Source organism: Nyctereutes procyonoides, unplaced genomic scaffold, assembly GCF_905146905.1.
Source record: "Nyctereutes procyonoides isolate TBG_1078 unplaced genomic scaffold, NYPRO_anot_genome, whole genome shotgun sequence".
NCBI lineage: Eukaryota > Metazoa > Chordata > Mammalia > Carnivora > Canidae > Nyctereutes > Nyctereutes procyonoides.
The window spans coordinates 14,937,478-14,963,309 of NW_026575144.1; the positions used below are offsets into that span (position 1 = coordinate 14,937,478).

Below are 25,832 nucleotides of genomic sequence, written 5' to 3' on the forward strand. Positions count from 1 at the left end.
AAGCAACCCAAGTGTCCATCAATAGATGAAGATGTAGTATGTGTATACAATGGAATTTTTTTTTAATTTTTATTTATTTATGATAGTCACACAGAGAGAGAGAGAGGCAGAGACACAGGCAGAGGGAGAAGCAGGCTCCATGCACCAGGAGCCCGATGTGGTATTCGATCCCGGGTCTTCAGGATCGCGCCCTGGGCCAAAGGCAGGCGCCAAACCGCTGCGCCACCCAGAGATCCCCAATGGAATATTATTCATCCATAAACAATGAACTCTTGCCATTTGCAACAACATGGATGGATCTAGAAAGTATAATGCTAAGGAAAATAAGTCAGAGAAAGACAAATACCACATAATTTCACTTATATGTGGAATTTAAGAAACAAACATGGAGCCCGATGTGGTATTCGATCCCGGGTCTTCAGGATCGCGCCCTGGGCCAAAGGCAGGGGCCAAACCGCTGCGCCACCCAGAGATCCCCAATGGAATATTATTCATCCATAAACAATGAACTCTTGCCATTTGCAACAACATGGATGGATCTAGAAAGTATAATGCTAAGGAAAATAAGTCAGAGAAAGACAAATACCACATAATTTCACTTATATGTGGAATTTAAGAAACAAAACAATAAACAAAGAAAAAAAATGAGATAAACCAAAAAATAGACTCTTAAATATAAAGAAACGGTGGTTGCCAGAGGCGAGGTTTGGGGGGGGAGGGGCAAGTGAAACAGGTAAAGGGGATTAAGAATATACTTATCTTGATGAGCACTGAGTAATATATACAATTGTTGGATCACTATATTGTACACCTGAAACTAACATAACACTGAATGCTAATTATACTTGAATTAAAAATGAATAAATAAAAATTAAAAGAAAAAAGTGATGTGTCTATAGCCATTCCATTGTGAATAGTAGAAAACCTATTACCTAATTCAACAAAGAAGTCACTGACTTTATTGACTAAGTAAAGTTCTGGCACATACCTCAGTAGTCACTTTATTTTTTGAAAGGTTTTATTTATTTGACAGAGAGAAAGAGAGAGAGAGAGAACACTGGGGAGTGGCAGGCAGAGGAAGAGGGAGAGCAGGCTCCCTCCTGAGCAGGGAGCCCAATGGGGACTCAATCCCAGGACCCTGGGATCATGATCTGAGCTTGAAGGCAGCCACTCAACCCAGGCATCCTCAGTTGTCACTTTAGTTTAACTCTTTAACTTAAAGGAAACATTTATGTCCCAACTGTACTCTTTTGTCAATTGTATCTATCTAATAGATACTTGTGAAATTGAGATCTCATTTCTTTTACTACAAAGGCTTTTAATTAAAAATGGTCCTAGAAAAAAAAAAAATGGTCCTAGAAATATATATGGATACAATGGAATACCAGATTTGAAAGTAAATCACAGCCACAGAAATGCAAACACTTTATTAATGGCCAATTAAAGCAGAATACCATTCATAAGCAACTAGCATTTAGAATAAAAGTATAAACAGAAATGAATAAGTCTGCTAATTAAATTATTGCAGATATTTACCAAATTAGTTTTTTTTTAATTCTTCTTAAATACTCTTACTAGATCCATAAAATTACTCTGACCTAGGAAGAAGTTTTTGAGTAATATCTATTGCTATACAAATACACCATCATTTTTACAAAACAAATCACCAAGCTCACTAAATTTAAAGCAGGAATGCTATGATGGCAAATAAATTACTGGTGACTATCTGAATGTTAATTTTCCTCATTACGTTTAGTTCTGAGTTATTCCCTCAATAGTCACTGAGTGCCTTACCCTGGGTGGCTCAGTCAGTTGAGCATTCAACTCTTGATTTTGGTTCAGGTCATGATCTCAGGGTCATGGGATTAAGCCTGGTGTTGGGCTCCACACTGGGCTTGGAGCCTGCTTAAGATTCTCTTTTCCTCAGCCCCTCTCCCCAGCTCATGCATGCTCTCTCAAAATAAAATCTTTAAAAAAAGTTAAAGTCCCTATGCTCATGAAATTATACTCTAGTGGGAAAAGAAAACAACTTATAAATATGAAGCCACCAAATATAAAAAACATGCTAATTGGTGGTAAGTAGTATAAAGAAAAATAAAGGCAAACAGGGAAGATAGAGAGGGAAAAGGGGTTATGTGCTATTTAATATGGGGCTGCTTCCTGCTAAGGTGACATCTAAACAGAGACCTGAAAAATGTGAGACTGTGAACCATGAGGATATCCAGTGGAAGAGTGATAAAGACAGGGGAGACAGTAAGTACAAAGGCCCTGAGGCAGAAGCGCATTTAGTGTAGCACAGTGATGGTTGCCCATGTAGGGGAAACAGATGTAGCTAAGGTATAAGACCATAGTAAAGACTTGGTATTTCACTCTGAGCAAAAGAGAGGTCAATGGAAAGGTATGAGCAGAAAATTGACAAAATTTGAGTAATTTTATTTTCAAAAAAAAATTTATTTATTTATTCACGAGAGACACACAGAGAGAGGCAGAGACATAGGCAGAGGGAGAAGCAGGCTTCCCGCAGGGAGCCCAATGTGGGACTTGATCCCGGAACTCCAGGATCACGCTCTGAGCTAAAGGCAGACATTTAACCACTGAGCTACCCAGGCGCCCCAAATTAGAGTGATTTTTAAAAGAAGCACTCTGGCTGCTATATGGAAAATAGAATACAGAGAAACAAAGGTAGAAGCAGGAAATCCAGAGAGAGGCTTCTGCAAGAATCAAGGTGAGAGGTAATGTGGCCTAATGGGGAGAGGGTGGTGGTTTTGATAGTAGTGGTAAAGGTGGTGAGTGGCTAGATTCTGGATATAATACAAAGGTAGCACCAAGAAAATATGCTGATTGGTTGGATGTGGCATGTGGGAGAAAGAAGAAATCAAGATAACAATGTATTATAATTCTTTAAAACTTCCTATTTTACTGATACCTTAACATCCTCACAAACAGCCTACGAGCGTCCTCTCCAGGTGACCTGATATGCTAGTGATAAGGCTGGTCCTTGCCACAATTCCCCCTCTTGCCTTCTCCTGACTGACCTAGTGACATTCTAACACAACAATGAAATCCTCACACATCTTTTGCTTATATAGTCCACCATGACCCCCCAGTAAAGGCACATGCCAATGGCGCCCCACCTGCTTGGTTGGGACTGCTTCCTGGCCGCTCCTCCTGTCTGGCCGCTCCCTGTGTGGCATACCATTCCTCCCTTTCTAGGACTTGTGAGTATAATCAATCTAATTTCATAGGCCTCTCCCAGTGTAACTTCTGTGGCCATGCTGGAGTGACCCTTAGGGACCCAAAAGGGGGATTACTCCCTCATAACATAGCCACCAGGGTTTTCTGTCTGAGCAACTGGTAGAAAGGGGTCATTATTATCTGAGACAGGAAAGACTACCTAGGAAGTGCAGGTTTTGGAGGAGGTTCTGATAGTAGTGATGAGTCTGAGGCCTTTCATTTGCTGGTAATAGGTACTATTATCGAGATCATGAACTAAAGAAATTTTGAAAAGGAAAGAAAGCCGCTATGAATAAGATAGGAAATCTATCACTACTGATGACAAGAAAATTCTGCAACTGTATAGCTACTCACTTCCAAATGTGCCAGTTAATGTAATCCTGAGAGGGCCTTCTAGAATTGCTCATCATCTGAGTATCTATCTTCACATAACTAAAAGTTCAACCTCCCATGCTTCTCTTCCACTAGCCCCTCACTATATAATCTTTAGAGGCTGGTCTCACTGAGAAGACTAAGGCCTTGGGCTCCTAACCAATCAACATGAGATATGCTACCAAGCTCAACCTGGAAGAGCATGGCATATTATACACACTGCAGATTGCACAATTAAAAAGTACTACAGAACAGAAAAAAAGGGCAGCCCCGGTGGTGCAGCGGTTTAGCGCTGCCTGCAGCCTGGAGACCCAGGATCGAGTCCCACATCGGGCTCCCTGCATGGAGCCTGCTTCTCCCTCTGCCTGCGTCTCTGCCTCTCTCTCTCTCTGTGTCTCTCATGAATAAATAAATAAAATCTTAAAAAAAAAAAAAAACAGAAAAAAATAATTCAGTGTCTCTGTAAAGTCAATGAAAAGCTTATTTTGACACAAACATCTCTAAGCAGACAACTATTCTGGAATAGAACATTTTAAGAATTCATATTCTAGGGGCGCCTAGGTGGCTCAGTTGGTTAAGCATCCCACTCTTGACTTTGGCTCAGGTCATGATCTCAGGGTCATAGGACTGAGCCTTGTGCCAGGCTCTGTACTAGGCGTAGAGCCTGCTTAAGATTCTCTCTCCTGGGAGGCCTGGGTGGCTTAGTGGTTGAGTGTCTGCCTTCAGCTCAGGACATAGCCCCAGGATTGAGTCCCACATCAGGCTCCCTGCATGGAAGCCTGCTTCTCCTTCTGCCTATGTCTCTGCCTCTCTCTCTCTCGATATCTCTCTGTGTGTCTCTCATGAATAAATAAAATTTTTTAAATCTTAAAAAAAAAATTCTCTCTCCCTCTCCCTTTGCCCCTCCCCCTGCTCACTCTTGCTCTCTATCTCAAAAAAATTACTATTCTAAATCAAAACAAAAACAAAACAAACCAGGTATCTATAAATACTAATATATTAACCAATGAATATATTCACCTCTAACTATCTTTTGGCTAAGAACCTTGGTTAAATTTACTTTTGTGACTCAACTACATGGAAGGGAAGAAAAATGAGATAGCCATTTCTCCCAGTAAGAAAGGCCACTTACCTAAATTAACATCTCTGTCCCCAAAAAGGTTTTTCAGAACTCTTATTCAATAAATTAGGCAAGGTGCCAACTAAGAAAACCTACCGTTGACTTAATGATGGATGTTGTATTAAATGCTTCAGCCAGGTGCTTCTTATCACATTTCGAAGTTCATGGTTATTGCGAGCTGACAACACACCAACTACCACATCATAGTGACTAGATTTCCAAGGAGGAAATAAGGCCAATTGATCTAGAAATAAGCAACAATAAATTAGAAATGTCATGTCTCAATTACTGTTCTATATGTAACATAAAAATGTTTATTACTAAATAATACATGTTCATGTGTATAGAAAATACAAAGAAATACAAAGGAAAAAATATTTTAAAAATCACCCATAGACGTACCACCTAGATAACTACTACGAACATTTTTGGCATAAAGTCTTTTTGTCTTCCCCACATGTGTATATATTTCTGCTCTACATAAGTACGTGAATTCTTCAAAACTAACAAGATGTTTATGAAGCAAATCAGTTTGAAAAGGCAGTGTGGCATAAATCATGCAATAGTAGGCAGTATGAATCTGTTAGGCCATGAGCAGAATCCTGTTTCTTTTTAAGATAAAAGTTATTTAACTTCTTTTTTTTTTTTAAAGATTTTTTTTTTTAATTTAAGTACTCTCTACCCCCAACATGGAGCTTGAACTCACCACCCTGAGATCAAGAATCTCAAGCTCAGGGGCCTGGGTGGCTCAGCTGGTTGGGCATCTGACTTTGGCTCAGGTCCTGATTCTGGGGTCCTGGGATTGAGCTATGCGTCAGGCTCCCTGCTCAGCGGGGAGTCTGTTTTTCCCTCTAATCCCTGTTTGAGCATGCTCTATCAAATAAATAAATGAAATCTTAAAAAAAAAAAAAAAAAGTCTCATGGCTCTACTGACTGAGCCAGGCAGCCACTCTGAAAAGTTATGTAACTTCTTGAGCCTTAGTTTCCTTAACTACAAATGGGTATAGTAACACTTCTCATACAGTTGTTGTAAAAACTAAAAGAGATAATGTTTATAAAGTTCCTGGTTTGGTAACCAAAATAACAGGCACTCACTGGCAACCAAGAGAAACTATAACCACCACAACAAACATGTGCTTTCAAAGGTGAAGGCCTAAGTTAACGATAGTTAGGGGGCACCTGGGTGGCTCAGTGGGTTGAGCATCTGACTCTTGATTTTGACTCAGGTCATGAGATCAAGCCCCATATCGGGCTCTGTGCTAGGCATGGAGCCTGCTTGGGATTCTCTTCCTCCCTCTCCTTCTGCCCTGCCTCACTGTGGCTCTTGCTCTCTCAAAAAAAAAAAAAAATTAGTAAGTTTGGGAAATAAAGCTGAAAGACTACTATGCTGGAATCCACCAGCACCCTCATTAACACCAATAAATTCTACAGCCAGCAAACCCTGTGTCATTTATTAAATATTCTAAAGAATGAAAGAGGGAGACATTTCCAGGGAAGCCAAACAAAAACAAAAACAAAAACCCACCAAAAATCAAGTGACAAATCACGTGAATGGCTCATTTTTTACTGCCATAAGGGCTAATGGGCAGGACTATATTTAAATAAAAATTGTCCTTAGAAGACAGAAGGGAAAGATACTTTGTTTTTTACCACCAGTTTCAAAGCTGGAGAGCTACAAGCTTATATACAGTTCTGAAGAGGGGCCCATTTCACCTCTTTCTCCAATGATGGGAATGGATCCAAAATGTTTCCAAAAATAACTTAAGGTCAGAGATCTTTACTACATTAAGTGCAATGTTTTTTATATGCCATAGGATCCACATATTCAGCCAAAAGACAACAAAAACATGTTGACATTTTTTCAAAGGGCCAATTAAAATAATAAAATCTGGGAGACAGATTCTTCTAATAAGATACCTAAAGAATATTACACTGTAACAATTCTAGGACTATAGAAATTTTTGCATAGATACCTTATTTTCCAAAACAGACATATTTCTTTAAAAAAAAAAATCTGAACAAGGTAGAGATACTTGTTATTTTAGCCTACCATGAATCCTGTACTAAAATGGATTCTTATTTAAAGGTAGGAATTTATCTTTTATCTTTCTTTTTTTTTTTTAAGATTTACTTTAAAGAGAGAGTGAGCACAAGTAAGATGAGTAGGCAGAGGGAGAGAGAAGGGCAAGCAGACTCCCCGCTGAGCACAGGCTTGATCCCAGAACCAAGAGATCATGACCTGAGCCAAAACCAAGAGGTGACTGCACCACACAGGGGCCCTAGGCAGGAATTTATCTTTAATATAAACCCAAACTTTCCTTGACTAAGCTTGCTTGTAATAGACCATTTATTGCACACCTGTAAAGTACTAAATACTATATACAGAGTATCATTTTAAGGCTTTGCATGTAGAGTATCATTTAATGCTCACAACCCTGAAATGTAGGTGGTGTCAGGCTCCTTGTTAAACAAATAAGGAAAGAGGCACAGAGAATTCAGTAATTTCTGAATTTCCGCCTTTTCCTAAGGCAAACAGCTAGTAAATGGTGCAGCTAAAATTTAATCCTGGGCGATTTAACTCCATTCTTCATCACTGTTCTATTAGGGGCACAGTTTGATATAGCTCATCTGAGACTAAATTCTCTAAATCTTTTATTTGTAACACCAGATCAGGTGGTGAATTAGTGATAAGTAGATCACTAGAAATGCTGGTTAGCATGTTAATTTTTTTATAAATTCATGGCGCAGGAACATTTTTTCTCAGATACACAGAACTGTACAATGAAAGTTGTAGCTACTGATGGAACTAACTCTAAATGAGCCTGAATCTGGAGAATAATTTAAATGCTTATGTAAAATTGGCAAGGATATATCCCATTTCACCCTCTACTTTTTCACAGAGAAATATTAAGTACTTTTAGCAACAAGAATGAGGCAAATGTAGTAACCAGATATTTCTGACATTGATTCCATAGCCAAAGTGCTGCATGATACCAGTAATAAGCTATTTAAATCTCTGTACCTCAGTTTCCTAGTGGAAAAAAAAGTGATACCAAAAAGTCTTCAGATGGTCTATTTCATTCATTTCAAAATGTCTTCTGGAATGATTAAAAGCCAGAGAAGGGCAAAATCACATTTAACCTTAATTAATTCCTCATTTACCTGACATCATCAGGAAACAAAGTTGATGCACAAAAGTAAAATCATAAAATAACTAAAATAATCTGTTAAATGCCAAATATCACTGCCTCATTTTTGATAATCAAAATGAACCTTTGAGAAATGGATTACATGAAATAATTTAACTTGTTCTTGATGACAAAGTCTTCATGAAAAATTTCTCAAATCCCTTTCTCATGATTAATTCTACCCGTTGCTTCAATTTGGACGCTTATCTCTCCCTGGACCATGACAAAGGCATCCTAATGATGAGCACTGAGTAATACATGGAAGTGCTGAATCATTGTATTGTGCACCCGAAACTAATACAACAGTGTATGTTAACTACACTGGAATAATAATAATAAAAAAAAAAGACAATTGGGAAATTTTGAACTAAGTATTGCAAAGAATCATTAATTTTTCTAATCATGATGATGGTTTTTGTGGTTATGGTTTTTTAAAGTCTATCTTTAGAGGTAATGTACTAAGATATTTATGGAAATAATAACTTATCTGTGATTTGCTTCCAAATAATCCAGTGGGAAGAAGTGGGTTGGTGTGTTTGTGAAAAATATGAGCTGAAGGTGTATGATGAATACATAATATTTGTTATAATCTTCTGCTTTTGGGTATGGTTAAAAATTTTCATAATAAAAACTTAAAATACGAAAAAAAAAAAAACCCACCCAAGGCTATCCTAACATTTTATTCCTGGTTTCTTCATATCACTGCCAAACAAGATTTTTCTAAAAATTAAGTATATAATAAAGATGACCATGTGGCATGTGAAAATCCCATGGCTTGTGGTTGCAAACTACTTTTTGATCTCATTCCACTTCTCTCTGCCATTGCCAATCCTCTCTGCTTCTAATCCATGTCTAAGCTGCTTCTGTTGAACTGCTTTATTTTACATGCATTTCTACTTTTCTTGCAGAGGAGAAGTGCATGGCAGATTCTGGCCTTTAAAAAACTTCTCCTTCCAGATATACTGAAAAACAGGTTTCTAAAGACTCAACCAAAAAACTATTAGAAATAATAAATTCAGTAAAGTTGGGGGGATACAAAATCAATCTACAAAAATCAGTGGCACTTCGATACACTAAGAATGAACTATCAAAAAAAAAAGAAGAAAAAAGAAATTCAGTAATCAATCCTATTTACAATTGAATCAAAATGATTAAGACATCTAGGTATAAATTTAACCAAGGAGGCAAAAGATCTGTACACTGGAAGCTGTAAGACATTGAAGAGAGAAACTGAAGAAGACAAAAATAAATGGAATGATATATTCTGTGCTTGTGGGCTGGAAGAATTTTTTAAATGTCCATAGTACCCAAAGCAATCTACAGATTCAATGCAATGCCTATCAAAATTCTAGTGGCATTTTTCTCAGAAATACAGCAAACAATCCTAACATTTGTATGAAACTACAGAAGACCTTAAATAGGCACAGCAATCTCGGGAAAGAACAAAAGAGGAGGGCACCACGCAGCATAAGCTCTTCTATCATCATCGAAGAGGGGATGATTACAGCAATACAGGCCTACCTCAAGAAACAAGAAAAATCTCAAATAATCTAACCTTATACCTAAAGAAGCTAGAGGAAGAACAAAACCCAAAGCCACCAAAAGGAAGAAAATGATAAATATGAAAGCAGAAGTAAATGATAACAATAAATGAAAGACTATGATAACAATAGAATGGATCAATGAAACCAAGAGCTAGTTCTCTCAAAACATCAACAAAATTGATAAATCTTAGCCAGACTCGTCAAAAAAATCATTCACCATGATCAAGTAAGATTTACTCCAGGGTTGCAAGAGTGGTTAAGTATTTGCAAATCAATCAACATGACTGAAAAGATACATGCATTCCTATGTTTGTTGCAGTATTATTTACAGTAGCCAAGATACGGAAGTAGCCCATGTGTCCATCAACAGATAAATGGATAAACATGTGATATATACACAATGGAATATCACAACCATAAAAAAGAATGAGATCTTATCATCTGCAACAGCATAGAGGGACCAAGAGAGTATGATGCCAAGTGAAATAAGTCAGTCAGAGAAAGACAAACACAGTATGATCTTACTTTTACATAGAATCTAAACCAAACAGAACACTGAACTCAAAGAACAGACAGGTGGTTTGCAAAGATGCGGGGTGGCATGTGAAGGGAGTCAAAAGATTCTATGTAAAAGTAAGATTTGTATTTGTCTTTCAAGGAAATGTGGAGAATTACTTCAAGGAAATGGCTCCTCTCCTCCATTACTGCTGGAGTGGAATTTGGTAGTCTTCTGTGGGACAATTTGCCAATATACATGAAATACCTCAAACTGTGTAACTTCTTTTTTTTAAAGTAGGTGCCATGCCCAGCATGGAGCCCAACATGGGGCTTGAACTCATGACCCAGAGATCAAGACCTGAGCGGAGATCAAGGGTTGGCTGCTTAACCGACTAAGCCACCGAGATGCACCAGAACTGCAGAACCTTTATCTAGCAATTCCACGTCTAAGAACTTATTCTGAGAAATAAACAGTGATGTACTAAAACATCTCTATTCATCACAGTGTCACTTATTAATAGTGGAAAACTGCAAAATCTATAAATGCAGAAATAAGGGATTAAATTATGGTTTATCTATATGCTAGAATATTAAGCAGCCATTAAAATGATGTTGTAGAATTACATTATATTGTAATTCACCATATTAAGACCAGCAGACTATAAGAACTATGTACATACTGCATGGTTCCATTTATATAAAGTACAAACAGGCAAATCTCTACCATTTAAGATCAGGATTGTGGTTACCACTCCTGGCAGTGACAGAAGAGAATACGAAGGGAGCTTCTGGGGTGCTGGATTAGTTGAGTGTATACAGTTTGTGAAAATATACCAAGCTACACATTTACGTGCCCTTTTCTGAATATATATTATACATCAACACAGTTTTTTTTAAACATTTATTTATTCATGAGAGACAGAGAGGCAGAGACATAGGCAAAGGGAGAAGCAGATTCCTCACGGGGAGCCCGATGGGGGATTTGATCCTGGAGCCCTGGGATCACACCCTGAGCCAAAGACAGATGCTCAAATGCTGAGCCACCCAGGCGTCCCCATCAATACAGTTTTTAAAAAATACTAAGTAATTTCCCTCAAACAGGCACTTTATGTGCATTCAAAAACCATAATATAGATTTTTCCTGTTTTTAAAAATAATTTCACATTTTTCTACAAAGATTTTATTAGATAAAAATTTAAATTATAAGGTCATCACAGAATGTGAATAGATGATCTGTAGGTGACAAATTCATACTTAGTTTTATTCTTTTGGTTCATTTTTTCAAATTATTAAGCACCTCCTATGTTCACTGTTCTAGATGGTAGATATACAGTAATAAACAAAAAACAAGTCTTCATGTCAGGAATAATTAAAACCCCACACAAGCTCCCTGAGAACAATGGCATTCTCTTCTCAAATACATATTATATCCTGAGGGTCTGGCAACTTGCTAAGCTCTATACTTAGAGCGGACATCCAAAATGTTTTCAAGACCCAGGGAAGCTGACTTCAAAACTGTTCAAAATAGACCCAAGGATTCTTAAAAATCAGGCCAAAAATTCCATTCTCACATGCATACTCTCCAATGGCATCAATCACAGATAAGCAGAAATCTTGGAAATGAGGGAAATATACAAATTCATCACAGATCTACTGATAAGGACAATCATCACATGTACTACTAGCATGCTTTCACCAATCTCAAAAACCTTCCCAAACACCTCACTAGCCTATGCACCAGCCACCACTATCCTACTCCTCCTCTCGAAAATTCATGGAGTGTTTACTATGAATCAGGCACTTTTCTGGGTGTTGAATTAATTGAATCTTCACAACAACCCTAAGAGAACATCATTTTATAAATAAGGAAACTGAAGCATAGAGACAAGATTAACATATAGGGATAATTTTGCATGAATGGCCCTAGGCAAAATTGCAAAGGAAGCTCCATTTGTCTTTGGCCTTCTCCTTGCTCCATGTTTGTTTCAATTTGACAAGTTATAAGGACCTCAGAGCAAGGATTCTGCATCTAGTTCGATACCTAGGACTCTAAGCATTTATTGAATATCGGATATGTTTCATCCCTTTCTCTTTGGTTTCTTTTTCTCCAAATATCCTAGAATGACAGGACTTCTTTGGTCTCATCATTTTGCTAAATTTACTGTTACATAATTCCTAAGGCATTACCCAAAATGAGTATAATATACTAACTATATCCTCTATCTATATTCTCCAGTCCAATGTCCGTCTCCACTCTCCTCATCCACCCCTAGGTGTGCTGGATTTCACAAGAGATCTGCTTCCCCTTCACCAGTTGCTCTCCTGGACCATATTTGGCTGTTTCAAGTGAGCCACTACTTAGAGAAGTATCAGGTGCTGATAGGACTCCCACGCGTCATTCAGTTCCCTGCTCATCAGCACCTCTTTAGAGGGGCCTCCCCTGAACCTCTCTATTTAGAACAGCAGCACAGCATTTTCAATCCTCTTACACTACTTTTTGTCATCCCACCTATCACTGTCCCCTTTGATTTTTAATAATTATTTTCTCTCTTGACTTCCTTTCTAAATTGTAAACTGCAGGTGCTTGGGTGGCTCAGTTGAGTAAGCATCTGCCTTTGGCTCAGGTCATGATTCCAGGGTCCTGGGATTGAGTCCTGCGTCCAGCTTCTTGCTCAGAAGGGAGCCTGCTTCTCCGTCCCTCCCCCTGCTCTCTCTCTCTCTCTTAAATGAATAAATAAAATCTTTAAAACAACAAACTGCAAACCGCATGACAGCAGGGACTTGATCTGGATTACTGCTGTAATTCCATACCTATAGCAAAAGTGGGCAGAGTAGACTCTCAAAGATTTGCTGAATTCATTACAAGTCAGAGGGTCATTCTTAATATTAAGGAAGGTAAATTTCCCTTAAAAAAAAATACTGCTACCACTTAATGAGCCTGGAGACAAAGAAACAGAGAGGAGAACAAACACAAATCTTAAAACATTAATTCAAGAGAAGAATATTCAACCAAATCTTTGGTTTTCTCTCCCACTTTAGGCTGAAGGTATAAGGGTAGAAATGTAAAAGCGCCCAAATGTTTTAGTTTGGACATTGTGGTAACACAATGGGAAAAGGAGCTGCAGGAAATTTTAGCGATCAATATGCTTCTGCTGTTTTTAGTTTTGAAAAGTGAAAGGAGTCTGTTAGGTTTCATTTAGATTAAAATACCTCATTTATCATCCAACCAGATGCACGATATCCATCTGAAGTCAATTTAAGTAACAGAGTACTGATTTCTTCACCCATAGCTGGATCCTCTCCGTGGCCTACTTCCCAGTCCCCTTAATCTAGCTCAGGCCAACCTGAGGGCAGATAGGGGCATTGTCTAAACACTACGAGGACAGGAAAAACTTCACTGAAACTAAGAAATTGCCTATTCAGTTTTAAGCTTCAAGGCAAAGAGGTTTTGCTTGTTTATGGAACCCTAAAAGACTATTAAGGTCATAAATATCCTAAGAATGCTCTGCAAGTAAATTCTAGCAGCACTCACTCACACAAAAGGCAAGAAAGCTGTGAAACACAAACCTAACAGATGTTACAAAGCATTTTACATCTATGGCACTATTTCCTCGGCTCAGTTTACAAAAACCTAAAAAAAAAAAAAAAAAAGCCTCAAATCCTAACCTGTTAGCAGGTTAAATGCTCTGTAACCACTGTTTTTTGTTTTTTTTTGTTTTTTTTTTTCCATTAAATAAGTTAAACGCTTTAAATTCTATTCAGGTCACACAAATAGCCTTTTCAAAGAGCTTGTGGTTTGTCTAATAGGAAAAGATTCTAAGACATTGTTCCCAGTATAAAGGACCCCCATTGCAACAATGAGATTGCTCTGAGAACTGCCCAATTAGTGTCTATGCTTCCTACTTAAAAAGTAAGGCACAGACTCATCTCAGAATCACAAATATTGCAGTCTAATTCTTAAAACTTTTGGTTAAGAAAACAGCTGTTCTGGGGAGTAGTAGTTGGGAAAAAAACTCCCTGAGTAGTTGGAACACAAAATAACTACTACCTCATTTTAAAAACAGCTTCTAGGTTTCTTTATATGTCCTAGGGCAACCATCAAAAAAGAAGACCAGAAAAAAGGGGGAACTCCATTAACAAAAAAACAAAAATGCAGCGGGTGCCTACTACGGACAAAGCATTCTATCCATCAGGCCGGGAAATGAACAAGAACAGAGCTCTCTTTCCCACGAGAGGGCAAGTTTTCCAACAAGTGGGTATGATCGTGAGGAGAATTTCGTGTTTCCACGTCTACCTCGCCAACAGGCTTCGCAAGCCACACTCCCAGGAACAAGTCGGCCCGTGGCCATGCCCTACCTAGTTCGTGTCCCGATTTGTTTGACCGACTTACATCACAGTTCTCAAAGGAAACAAAATGCAGTAAGTTCTCGCGGCCACGTGATCCTCAAAAGCAAAACCCAGCCTTTCTTGCAAGCACGCTCGGGCATGGCCCACGGCACTACGGCCCCCGAGTGCCCCCGAGTGCGGGCGAGGGAGGCCGACCGCCCGCGGAGGGGCGGGCAGGCGGCCGGCGGCAGGGCCCGGCCGGGCGCGCAAGGTCTTGCTCCCGGGGCCGGCGGGCGGGCGCCTCGCAGCGGGCCCGGGGACGGACGACTCGCGGGGCGGGCAGGGCTCGCGTGGCCGTGCAGGAAAGCGGGAGGTGAGAAGCGGCGCCGACGCGAAGCGAGAGGAGCGCCCTCGAGGCTGCCCGCTTCACCGCCCCGAGGATGAGAAGGGCCGTTTGTCTCGCCTGCGGTGGGTCGCATTCGGCCCGCTGCCCCCTCCGGGACTCGGCGGCGGCCTCCCTCCCCTCACGGCCTCCTGGCCCGCGCGGCCCCAGGACCTCACCTGCGGGGCCGGCCCCGGAGGCGCGGGCGGGCGGCGGGGAGCGCAGCCGCAGCCAGAGGTGCAGCGCGGCCCCGAGCACACACGGGCACAGCAACACCAGCCAGTTTCGCATTGGCCGCCCCCGCCGGCTCCACCTCGCGCCCCCGCCACGCGCCGGGCTCTCCCGCGTCCCGGCGGGGAGGGAGGGGACCCGCGGAGAGCAAGGCCGAGGGGCGGCGGCCGACGCACGCGCGACCCCTCCGGGCACGCCTGCCCTCGCCCCCGCCGCCGTCCGGACTGCTCGCGGCTCTCGGCCCCGCGCCTCAGGCTCCTCCAACCGCGGGCGGCGGCGCCTCAGCCGGCCAGGCCCCGCCCCCTCCGCTTGGCCTTCCCCCGGCCCCACCCACCTCCCCCCTCGCCCCGCCCCCTCCTCTCGCGTCCCCTCCCGCGCCCGCAGGCCAGCCGGGAGCTGAAGTCCTGCTCTGGGCCTACGCAGGGAGCGCACCCCGGTGGTCCCGAGGCGCGGAAACCACATTTCCCATAATCGCATGCACTTGCTTTGCGTCACTCGGCGGTCGCGGAGGGGAAGCGCGAAGCCCCACTTGGAGCATGCGCGTCCCTTCCTGACGCCTACATCCTCCCGGGAGCTGAGGGGAGGCGGTGCGGGGCGCCGAGTTGTCGGCGGGCAGCACAACTGCGGGGGGAAGCCGCGGAGGCGGAGGCTGCCCGGGGCCTCGGAGTTAAAGGAGACCTGAGTGACGCCTGTTTTAAGTCACGCAGAGCTCGGTTGTGCGAACGCCCGCCTTCTCTGGGAGGCGGGACCCTGCTGAGGTCTCCTTGGCCCGAAGAGCGGGCCGAGGCCGTGGGAGGCGCGTGTCTTCGGCGGTGAATCACCCCGCGATCATTAGTGCGGGTGCGCTGCGTCCGCGGCTCCAGCCCGGCGCCGAACCCGGGGAGCTCAGGACACGGCCTCACCAGGGGTCTCACCAGAGGTCGAGCTGGGCGGTACGAGCCATGGTCCAGGCGAGGGTAAAATTGCACCTGCCCCGGATCCAGACTCGGGAGAGCAAGACGACACCTCCTCTAGGACGCGGGCTGCGAGCGGCCGGTGGGAAGGATCTGAGCACCGCAGCTCGGAGACCAGGTCCTGCCTGGTGCAGCCGGGCCCCAGGACCAGAGCCCGGTCGAGGCCGAGGTCAAGGGTGCCCCCGCTAAGAAGGAGGAGGGAGGGATGAAAACAAACGCCTGGCGTATGATGGTTTTTCGTTTTTCTTTTTTCTTTTCTTTCTTTTCTTTTTTTTAATTTGCACAAGTTGTGGCAACAGAAAGTAACTGTATTGTTGAGTGAAGTCTTGGTTGAAGGCCACAGAAAATCCATTTCAAAGAAACTTAAGGGAAAAAGTTGAATTTATTCAAGTAACTGAACGATGCAGGAGGAGATGTCTCAGGCACTGTTAGTACCATAGTCTCACTGAGTGACAATTTAATCTCACCAAAACAACTATTAAAATTACTTTTTTTTTTTTTTTTTTAATAAACTCCATGCCCAACTTCGGGCTTGAACTCATGACGTGCAGACTGAGTTGCATACTCTACCAACTGAGCCAGCCAGGCACCCCTGAAGTTACTTCTTATTTGAATGTTTTATAATGCTGCCAGTACTCTAACTTTATTTTTTTTTAAGATTTTATTTATTTATTCTGAGAGCAGAGGGCAGACATAGGTAGAGGGAGAAGCAGGCTCCATGCAGGGAGCCTGATGTGGGACTCGATCCCAGGACTCCAGGATCACGCACTGGGCCAAAGGTAGGTGCTCAACTGCTGAGCCATCCAGGCGCCCCTCTATTTAACTTTAAAATCTGTTTACTAGTTGTAAAAAAGCTGTAAGCCTAAGGTGTTCATACTATACATTTGTACTTAAAATAATAAAAACAATTTAATTACCAAGTAGGGTCAGAAATGATTTTTTTTCCCTTTAAAGGGATTTGTAGTTACTTATTGCTACTTAACAAGTTATTCCAAAACTTTTAAAAAATATTTTTTTATTCATGAGGGACAGAGAGAGAGAGACAGAGAGGCAGAGACCTAGGCAGAGGGAGAAGCAGTCTCCATGCATGGAGCCAGTTGTAGGACTTGATCCCAGGACTCTGGGATCACGACCTGAGCTGAAGGCAGATGTTCAACCACTGAGCCACCCAGGCGTCCCCAAAACATTTTTTTAAGATTGTACTTATTTTTTTGCAAGAGAGAGAGAGTGAGAGCACACAAGTGGGAGAGGGCTGGAACAGAGGGAGAGGGAGAAGCAGAGTCCCTGCTGAGCAAGTAGCCCAAAGTAGAGCTAGATCCCAGAAGATCATGATCTGAGCCAAAGGCAGATGCTCAACTGACTGAGCCACCCAGGTGCCCCTTACTCTAAAACTTTTAAAACAACAATATTTATTATCTTTCACGATTTCTGTGGGTCAGGAATTTGGGAGGTAAGTTCTGGTTCAGGGTCTCCCATAAAGTTGCAGGCAGATGTCAGCTGGGGCTTTGCTCATCTGAAGGCTTGACTGGTGCTGGGGAATCAGCTTCCTAGTGGCTCACTCCTGTGGCTGGCATGTTGGTTCTGCCTTTTGGCCTAAATTCCTCTTTAAATGGGTTTCTCTCACAAGATGCTTTGATGTCCCAATACCATAGTGGCTTCCGTCCCCAAGAGCTGTAGATCCAAGAAACCAGTGCAGATGGCTGTGATGCCTTTTATGATGACCTTGCATGACACACATTGTTCCTTCCAATCACCACTTTCATTCTACCGAAAGAAGTCGACCGCCAAGTGACGCATTACACAGAATGAATAGAACACTGGCCCCAATTCACTCTAGGAGGGAGGGATCACACAAAGGTGTGAGTACCAGGAACTGAGGTTCATTGTGGGTCATGATATAGGCTGGCTACCACAATATGTTTCTAAACAGTTTGGGGAGTCTAGGGGCCCCTACATATTTGCTATGGCCCCTGAATACCCCCAAGACAAGAAAGAACAATATTTTCTTGTGGGAAACAGAATTAGTGGGCTGTGATCATTGTGGTTCTTGGGCAAATGTCACCAAGATCTGTGTGCTCCCTTTCCAGAATGTCATTTAGATATAGCAAAAAGGAAGAAGGATGTGTAATGTGTACAAATTTCTTGTTTGAAATTCTTTGTTTAGGAACTATGCCAATCTTCTCTCTACATTTTAATGAAGGAAATTGTGAAAGTAATAATTTGTTACTAAAGGTATCATATTTTTCATCTTTAAGAAGGATAGTAAAAGGGGCACACTCATTCACATAAGATGTACTGCTGGTGGTAATCCCCAACTTCTGGGATGGTAAGTGGCCAGGCCAGGTGTGGAGCACGTGGGTGAGGCCACTCCAGTGCTGGGCATAGCCCCGTGGATTGCCTTCTTGTGCCTGACGGGGCAGATGGTCTGCCCCTGGCACCCATGGGTGGGCTGCACAGGGCCCCTGGGCAGCAAATTTACAAAAAGAAAGGTAGAAAAAGGCCTCTGTTGATGTCCTAAAACATTGATTTTGTGGTTTACAAATTATACTGAGTTAACTCAAAAAGAGAAACAATCTCTAGGCAGATCTATTTATTCAACAAATCTTTAATTGAGCATCTATTATGTGCCAGGCACTTTGGTCATAGGTACTTGGGATAAATTGATGAACAGAACAGAGATCCCTGTCCTGGAGTGGTGGGGTGGGGCAGACTGTAGACTATAGCAAGTAGAGAAATTCATTTTAAAAGCATGTAGATGATGGTAAATGTGACAAAAAATACTAAAAGCAGAGCAGGATGGGGGACTTGGGAAAACAGGAGTGAAATGGGGCTACTGCAGTATTAAATAGTATTTATATAACTGTTCAAAGTTATAATGAGCACTGAAAGGGGGAATAAACCACCATCCTAATGTTTGACATTAGCTAATTAAGATGTCGTATCATTTGCAAATAGCTTCTCACATTCTGTAGGCTTTGTTTTGTTGACTGTTTCTTTTGCTGTGCAGAAGCTTTTTATCTTGATTAAGTCTCAATAGTTCATTTTTGCTTTTGTTTCTTTTGCCTTCATAGATGTATCTTGCAAGAAGTTGCTGTGGCCATGATCAAAAAGCATGTGGCCTATATTCTCCTCTAGGATTTTGATGGATTCTTGTCTCACATTTAGATCTTTCATCCATTTTTAGTTTATCTTTGTGTATGGTGCAAGAGAGTGGTCTAGTTTCATTCTTCTGCACGTGGCTGTCCAATTTACCCAGCACCATTTATTGAAGACACTGTCCTTTTTCCAGTGGATAGTCTTTCCTCCTTTATCGAATATTAGTTGACCATAGAGTTGAGGGCCCATTTCTGGGTTCTCTATTCTGTTCCATTGATCTGTGTCTGTTTTTGTGCCAGTACCACACTGTCTTGATGATCACAGCTTTGTAGTACAACTTAAAATCCGACATTATGATGTGCCCGGCTCTCACTTTATTTTTCAATATTCCCCTGGCTATTCGGGGTCTTTTCTGATTCCACACAAATCTTAAAATACTTTGTTCTAACTCTGTGAGGAAAGTCCATGGTATTTTGATAGGGATTGCATTGAATGTGTAAAGTGCCCTGGGTAGCATTGACATTTTCACAATATTAATTCTTCCAATCCATGAGCATGGAATATTTTTCCATCTCTGTGTTTTCCTCAATGTCTTTCAGAAGTGTTCTGTAGTTTTTAGGGTATAGATCCTTTACCTCTTTGGTTAGGTTTATTCCTAGGTATCTTATGCTTTTGGGTGCAATTGTAAATGGGATTAACTCCTTAATTTCTCTTTCTTCAGTCTTACTGTTAGTGTATAGAAATTCCACTGATTTCTGGACACTGATTTTGTATCCTGCCACACTGCCGAATTGCTGTACGAGTTCTAGCAATCTTGGGGTGGAGTCTTTTGGGTTTTCTATGTAGGTATCATGTCATCTGCAAAGAGGGAGAGTTTGACTTCTTCTTTGCCAGTTTGAATGCATTTTATTTCTTTTTGTTGCCTGATTGCTGATGCTAGGACTTCTAGTACTATGTTGAATAGCAGTGGTGAGAGTGGACATCCCTGTCTGTTCCTGATCTTAGGGGAAAGGCTCCCAGTGCTTCCCCATTGAGAATGATATTTGCTGTGGGCTTTTCGTAGATGGCTTTTAAGATGCTGAGGAATGTTCCCTCTATCCCTACACTCTGAAGAGTTTTGATCAGGAATGGATGCTGTATTTTGTCAAATGCTTTCTTGGCATCTATTGAGAGGATCATATGGTTTTTGTTTTTTCTCTTGTTTATATGATCTACCACGTTGATTGCTTTATGACTGTGGAACCAGCCTTGCATCCCGGGGATAAATCCCACCTGGTCATGGTGAATAATCTTATTAATGTACTATTGTATCCTATTGGCTAGTATCTTGTTGAGAATTTTTGCATCTGTGTTCATCAGGGATATTGGTCTATAGTTCTCCTTTTTGGTGGAGTCTTTGTCTGGTTTTGGAATTAAGGTGATGCTGGCCTCATAGAAATGAGTTTGGAAGTTTTCCGTCCCTTTCTATCTTTCGGAACAGCTTTAGTAGAAAAGGTATTGTTTCTTCTTTAAATGTTTGATAGAATTCCCCTGAGAAACCATCTGGCCCTGGACTTTTGCGTCTTGGGAGGTTTTTGATGACTGCTTCAATTTCCTCCTGGTTATTGACCTGTTCAGGTTTTCTATTTCTTCCTGTTCCAGTTTTAGTAGTTTGTGGTTTTCCAGAAATGCATCCATTTCTTCCAGATTGCCTAATTTATTAGCGTATAGATGCTCATAATATAGTTTTAAAAATCATTTGTATTTCCTTGGTATTTGTTGTGATCTCTCCTTTTTCTTTTTTTTATCTCTCCTTTTTCATTCGTGATTTTATTAATTAGAGTTTTTCTCTTTTGTTTTTAATAAGGCTGGCTAATGGTTTATCTATCTTATTAATACTTTCAAAGAACCAACTCCTGGTTTTGTTGATCTGTTCCACAGTTCTTCTGGTCTTGATTTCACTGAGTTCTGCTTGGATCTTTATTAACTCTCTTCTTCTGCTGGGTGTAGGTTTTATTCGCTGTTTTTTCTCCAGTTCCTTTAGGTGCAAGGTTAGCTTGTGTATTTGATTTTTTTCCAATTTTCTGAGGGATGCTTGTATTGCGATGTATTTCCTTCTCAGGACTGCTTTTGCTGTATCCCAAAGATTTTGAACGGTTTTATCTTCATTCTCATTAGTTTCCATGAATCTTTTTAATTCTTCCCTAATTTCCTAGTTGACCCTTTTATCTTTTAGCAGGATGGTCTTTAACCTCCACGTGTTTGAATTTCTTCCAAATTTCTTCTTTTGATTGAGTTCAATTTCAAAGTATTATGGTCTGAAAATATGCAGAGGACAATCCCAATCTTTTGGTATCAGTTAAGACCTGATTTGTGACCAAGTATGTGGTCTATTCTGGAGAAAGTTCCATGTGCACTTGAGAAGAATGTGTATTCAGTTGTGTTTGGATGTAAAGTTCTGTAAATATCTGTGAAATCCACCTGGTCTAGTGTATCATTTAAAGCTCTTGTTTCTTTGGAGATGTTGTGCTTAGAAGATCTGTCATTTGCAGAAAGCACCATGTTGAAGTCTCCCAGTATAAGTGTATTATTATCTAAGTATATCTTTAGTTATTAATTGATTGATATACTTGGCGGCTCCCACATTCGGGGCATAAATATTCATGATTGTTAAGTCCTTTTGTTGGATAGATCCTTTATGTATGATATAGTGTCCCACTTCATCTCTTACTAGTCTTTGGGATAAACTTTATCTGATATGAGGGTTGCTACCCCTGCGTTCTTTTGAGGACCATTTGAATGGTAAATGGTTCTCCAACCTTTCATTTTCAGGCTGTAGGTGTCCTTAGGTCTAAAATGAGTCTCTTGTAGACAGCAAATAGATGGGTCTTAATATTTTGACGGGGTCATTAAGCCCATTCATGTTCAGAGATACTATTAAAATATATGAATTTAGTGTCATCATGATACCTATTCAGTCCCTGTTTTTTGTGGATTGTTTCCTTGGACTTCCTCTTTCTTTTACAGAGTCCCCCTTAATATTTCTTGTAGTGCTGGTTTGGTGGTCACATATTCTTTCAGTTTCTGCCTATCTTGGATGCTCTTTATCTCTACTTCTATTCTGAATGAGAGCCTTGCTGGATAGAATATTCTTGGCTTCATGTTCTCCTCATTTAGGACACTGAATATATCCTGCCAGCCCTTTCTGGCCTGCCAGATCTCCATGGAGAGGTCTGCTGTTAACCTAATACTTCTCCCCATAAAGGTTAGGGATCTCTTGTCTCTTGCTGCTTTAAGGATCTTCTCTTTATCTTTGGAATTTGCAAGTTTCACTATTAAATGTCAAGGTGTTGAGTGGTCTTTATTGATTTTAGGGGGGATCTCTCTATCTCCTGGATCTGAATGCCTGTTTCCCTCCCCAAGTTAGGGAAGTTCTCAGCTATGATTTGTTCAAATACACTTTCTGGTGCTCTGTCACATTTGGTCCCCTCTGGAACCCCAATTAAATGTAGATTTTTCCTTCTGAGGCTGTCATTTATTTCCCTTAACCTTTCCTCATGGTCTTTTAATTGTTTTTCTCTTTTTTCCCTCAGCTTCATTCCTTGCCATCAACGTCACTCACTCATTCTTCAACCTCATTAACCCTCATTGTTAGGACCTCCAGTTTGGATTGCATCTCATATAATTGATTTTTAATTTTGGCCTGATTAGATTTAAATTCTGCCGTCACAAAGTCTCTGGAATCCTTTATGCTTTTTTTCCAGAGCCACCAGTAGCTTTATAATTCTTCTGAACTGGCTTTCTGACATCAAATCGTAATCCAAATTCTGTAACTCTGTGGCAGAGAGTACTGTTTCTGATTCTTTCTTTTGTGGTGAGTTCTTCTTTCTAGTCATTTTGCTCAGTGTAGAGTGGTGAAAAAGGGGTTGTACTGGAAAAAGGAAGGAAAAAAAAGAAAAAAGAAAAACAAAACCAAGGAGGGATATCCTTTGGTTCTATATACTGTAAATCCCTCAACGTCCCCTGGAGCTTTCCAGTGCTGCTCGGCCAAGAACTTGCTCTTCCCCTGTCCTTGCAGCTGGTCTTCTGGGGGAGGGGCCTGTTGGGCTGATTCTCAGGTGCGTGCATCTGGGGGTGCTGCCCCGCCCCCTGCCAGGTACACGACTCGGTGGGAGCTGTTTACTCCGTGAGGCCCCTGTCCCCTGGCGGCCCTCCTCCGTCCCAGGCACGGGGTGACACCAGGAGGGACACCACCGCTGGCGGCAGCCAGCTCCCCAGCCCTGGAGTCAGCTCCCGCAGTAACCCCAGCAGCTCCCAGTCCGCACGGGCCTGGATGCTCCCGGGTTTGGGGGAAGCTGAGCTGCACAGCTCGGGGCCGCCCGGCGGCGGCGCGTCCTCGCTGTCCTGGGCCCTCCAGCCTGGGCCGGTCCCGGGGGGAGCGCAGAGTCCTGGGCTGTGTCCCCTGCGCCCTGGGCTCCGGGGCCTGCGCTGCTGGGATCGCGCTCCCGGGCCGCGCAGCCCCCTCCGCGGAGACGCCTCCGAGCTGCTCCCGGGCCGCCGCACACTCCAGCCCTTTACCGCTCCGCCCGGTGTGGGCGCTCTCCCCGGGCGCCCCTCCTCTGTTGGTGACCCCGGGAGCCTAGGGCCCCACTGCCCCTCCTGCGGTCCCGCCGGTTTCCCTGCTGAGCGCCTTTCTGTCCGGGAGAATCCAGTGCAGATTTTTAAAGTTCCTGCTTCTCCGGGGCTGGGCTCTCCTATCGGGGGGCTCTCGCCGCCAGCCTTAGCCCGGCTCCTGGGGGCCCCTCCCCCACTTGATTCTTTTTTCTTTTATTTTTTTTCCTGTCTTCCTACTTGTTAGAAATGCAAACTCTTCTCTCTGTAGCTTTCCAGCTGTTCTCTCTTTAAATCTCAGTTCGAAATAATAGGTTTTCAGGATGGTTTGGAAGTTATCTAGGTAAGTTGGTGGGGACAGGTGACTTGGGGACCCTACTCCTCCACCATCTTGCCCCCCCCACTTTCTTTTTAAATATTATTTTAAGACTCTTTTTTCATACTGGCATTGTGCCAACGTGTATGTTTGCCTTTAACAGGTAAGTTTCTATCCATCCCACCTAACCTAGCATTCTTAACATTTTTACACATAATAGTATTTGGTTTTGAGCCATATTTTTGCATTAATCTGTCTTTATATCAGCACCATGATATTTTAATGATTGTAGTTTTATAATATAATCCAGAGGGCAATTCTCTCCCCCAATACCCTTATTTTTCTCACAGATATATAATTTCTGATAAAATTTATAATCATTTTTCATAGTTACTGCCCTTCTCCCTGAACATTATGTTTAATTACAAAACAAATGCAAGCTTATCATAATAAATGCAAGTAATACAAATGTAAACAAGAGAATGTTAGAATCCTTCTTTGGCCCACCCAATCATTCTGTCCTACAAAAATGTTGTGTGTTGAGTGTTGACTGCTGATGACTACTTGCATTGCTTTCTGGGAATTGCTCTTAGCTGAAGGGTACTACTGCCTTGCCCAATGGTCCCCTAGGGACACCTGCAAGCAATGATTAGTTAAATAGGGGTAAAAAGATTTGAGATAACTCTGAGGAGCCATCCCATGGCCTCTGTCATAGCTGTGTCACAGTTCAACTTCATCTTCTGTCCGATTCTGTTTCCCTGGCTCCCTTGTAATTGTCCCCAGGAGCAGTCCTCAATAAAACTCCTGCATACAAGGTGACCTCCAGAGTCTATTTCCCTGGAAACCTAACCTGAGACAGTGATTCTGTTAAGATTTAAACAAGACCATGCCATTTCTCAACCTGAAAGAGCCACCTGTGATGGCTCACCGGTTCATTAACAGGGAAACCAAAGTCCTTGGCCTACAGGCCCTGTGTAATCTAAGGTCCTGTATACCTCTCACCTCATCTCCTATCACCCTCCCCCTCATTTGCTTGTTCTAGAGCCATACTGGTCTCTTTGCCACCCCTCGGATATGACAGGTACACACCTGCCCCAGGATCTTTGACTGTTTGGTCCTTCAGCTATTCCTCCAGATAGCTTTATGACTCATTCCTCCTCCTTCAAGTCAGCTAAAATGATACTTCCTCCATGAAGTCTTCCCTGTTCATTCCATTGAAAACTCAATCTCCATCCCACCAGTCTTCATTACTCTGTTCTATGACACTTCTTACTCTCTAACATACTGTTCAGTTTGCTTATTTATTTTGTCTACGGTTTATTGTCTTATTGTCCATGTAGAGCAGGAAGATTTCCTCCTCCTTTTTGTTCACTGATATATCCCAGAACCTGAAGCAGTGACTGGCACTACATTTTTTTAAAAGATTGGTTTTATTTATTTATTTATTTATTTATTTATTTATTTATTTATTTATTTATTTATTTCAGGGGAGGGGTGAGAGAGAAGGAGAGAGAGAATCTCAAGCAGATATCTGACTGAGTACAGAGGCTCGCTCTCAGGTCCCTGAGATCATAACCTGAGCTGAAATCAAGAGTTGGATGCTTAACCAACTGAACCACCCAGGCTCCCCATGATCCATACACTATTTGATTGATTGAATGAATGAATGAATGAATGAATGAATGATTTTGGGAATCTTATCAAGGTGATTGTAGTAGAATTCACGGGGTGTGCCTACCCAGGGAGAGTGTGCAGAACAAAGACAAACAGAGACATTAGTATTTGAGCAGAAGAAAAGGAAATTACAAAGGACATTGAGAAGAAGCTGAAACACAAGAGAAAAAGAGATTGTGTCACAGAAGACAAGAAGTGAGATGGGGAGGGAGAACAAGCAACTGTGTTCAGGGTTGTCAAGATATGAAGCCAGGTAAAATCTTGTGGAATGAATGTCTTCCCCTTAAATTCATCTAATCCCACATGTG

General features: G+C 42.0%; 1 protein-coding gene and 1 long non-coding RNA gene across 4 annotated transcripts in view; one reads left to right on the forward strand and one right to left on the reverse strand.

Annotated features, from left to right (window-relative positions):
• The window catches only part of B3GALNT2 (beta-1,3-N-acetylgalactosaminyltransferase 2), a 55,622-nt gene extending 40,457 nt beyond the window's left edge, over positions 1-15,165 (reverse strand). For both annotated transcript variants that reach the window (XM_055308812.1, XM_055308811.1), the window contains exons 1-2: positions 14,844-15,165; positions 4,823-4,970 (exon numbers count right to left, since the gene is read on the reverse strand). In XM_055308812.1, coding sequence (XP_055164787.1) covers positions 4,823-4,970; positions 14,844-14,955 — 260 coding nt within the window. In that variant the 5' untranslated portion in view covers positions 14,956-15,165. The remainder of the gene's footprint in view (positions 1-4,822; positions 4,971-14,843) is intronic.
• Positions 14,080-25,832, forward strand: part of LOC129499162 (uncharacterized) — a 33,847-nt gene continuing 22,094 nt past the window's right edge. The window contains exon 1 of one of the 2 annotated variants that reach the window (XR_008662308.1): positions 14,080-14,375. This is a non-coding gene — a long non-coding RNA (uncharacterized LOC129499162). Of the gene's footprint in view, positions 14,376-16,550; positions 16,628-25,832 lie in introns of those variants that run through there. The other variant, XR_008662307.1, reaches the window with a different exon arrangement.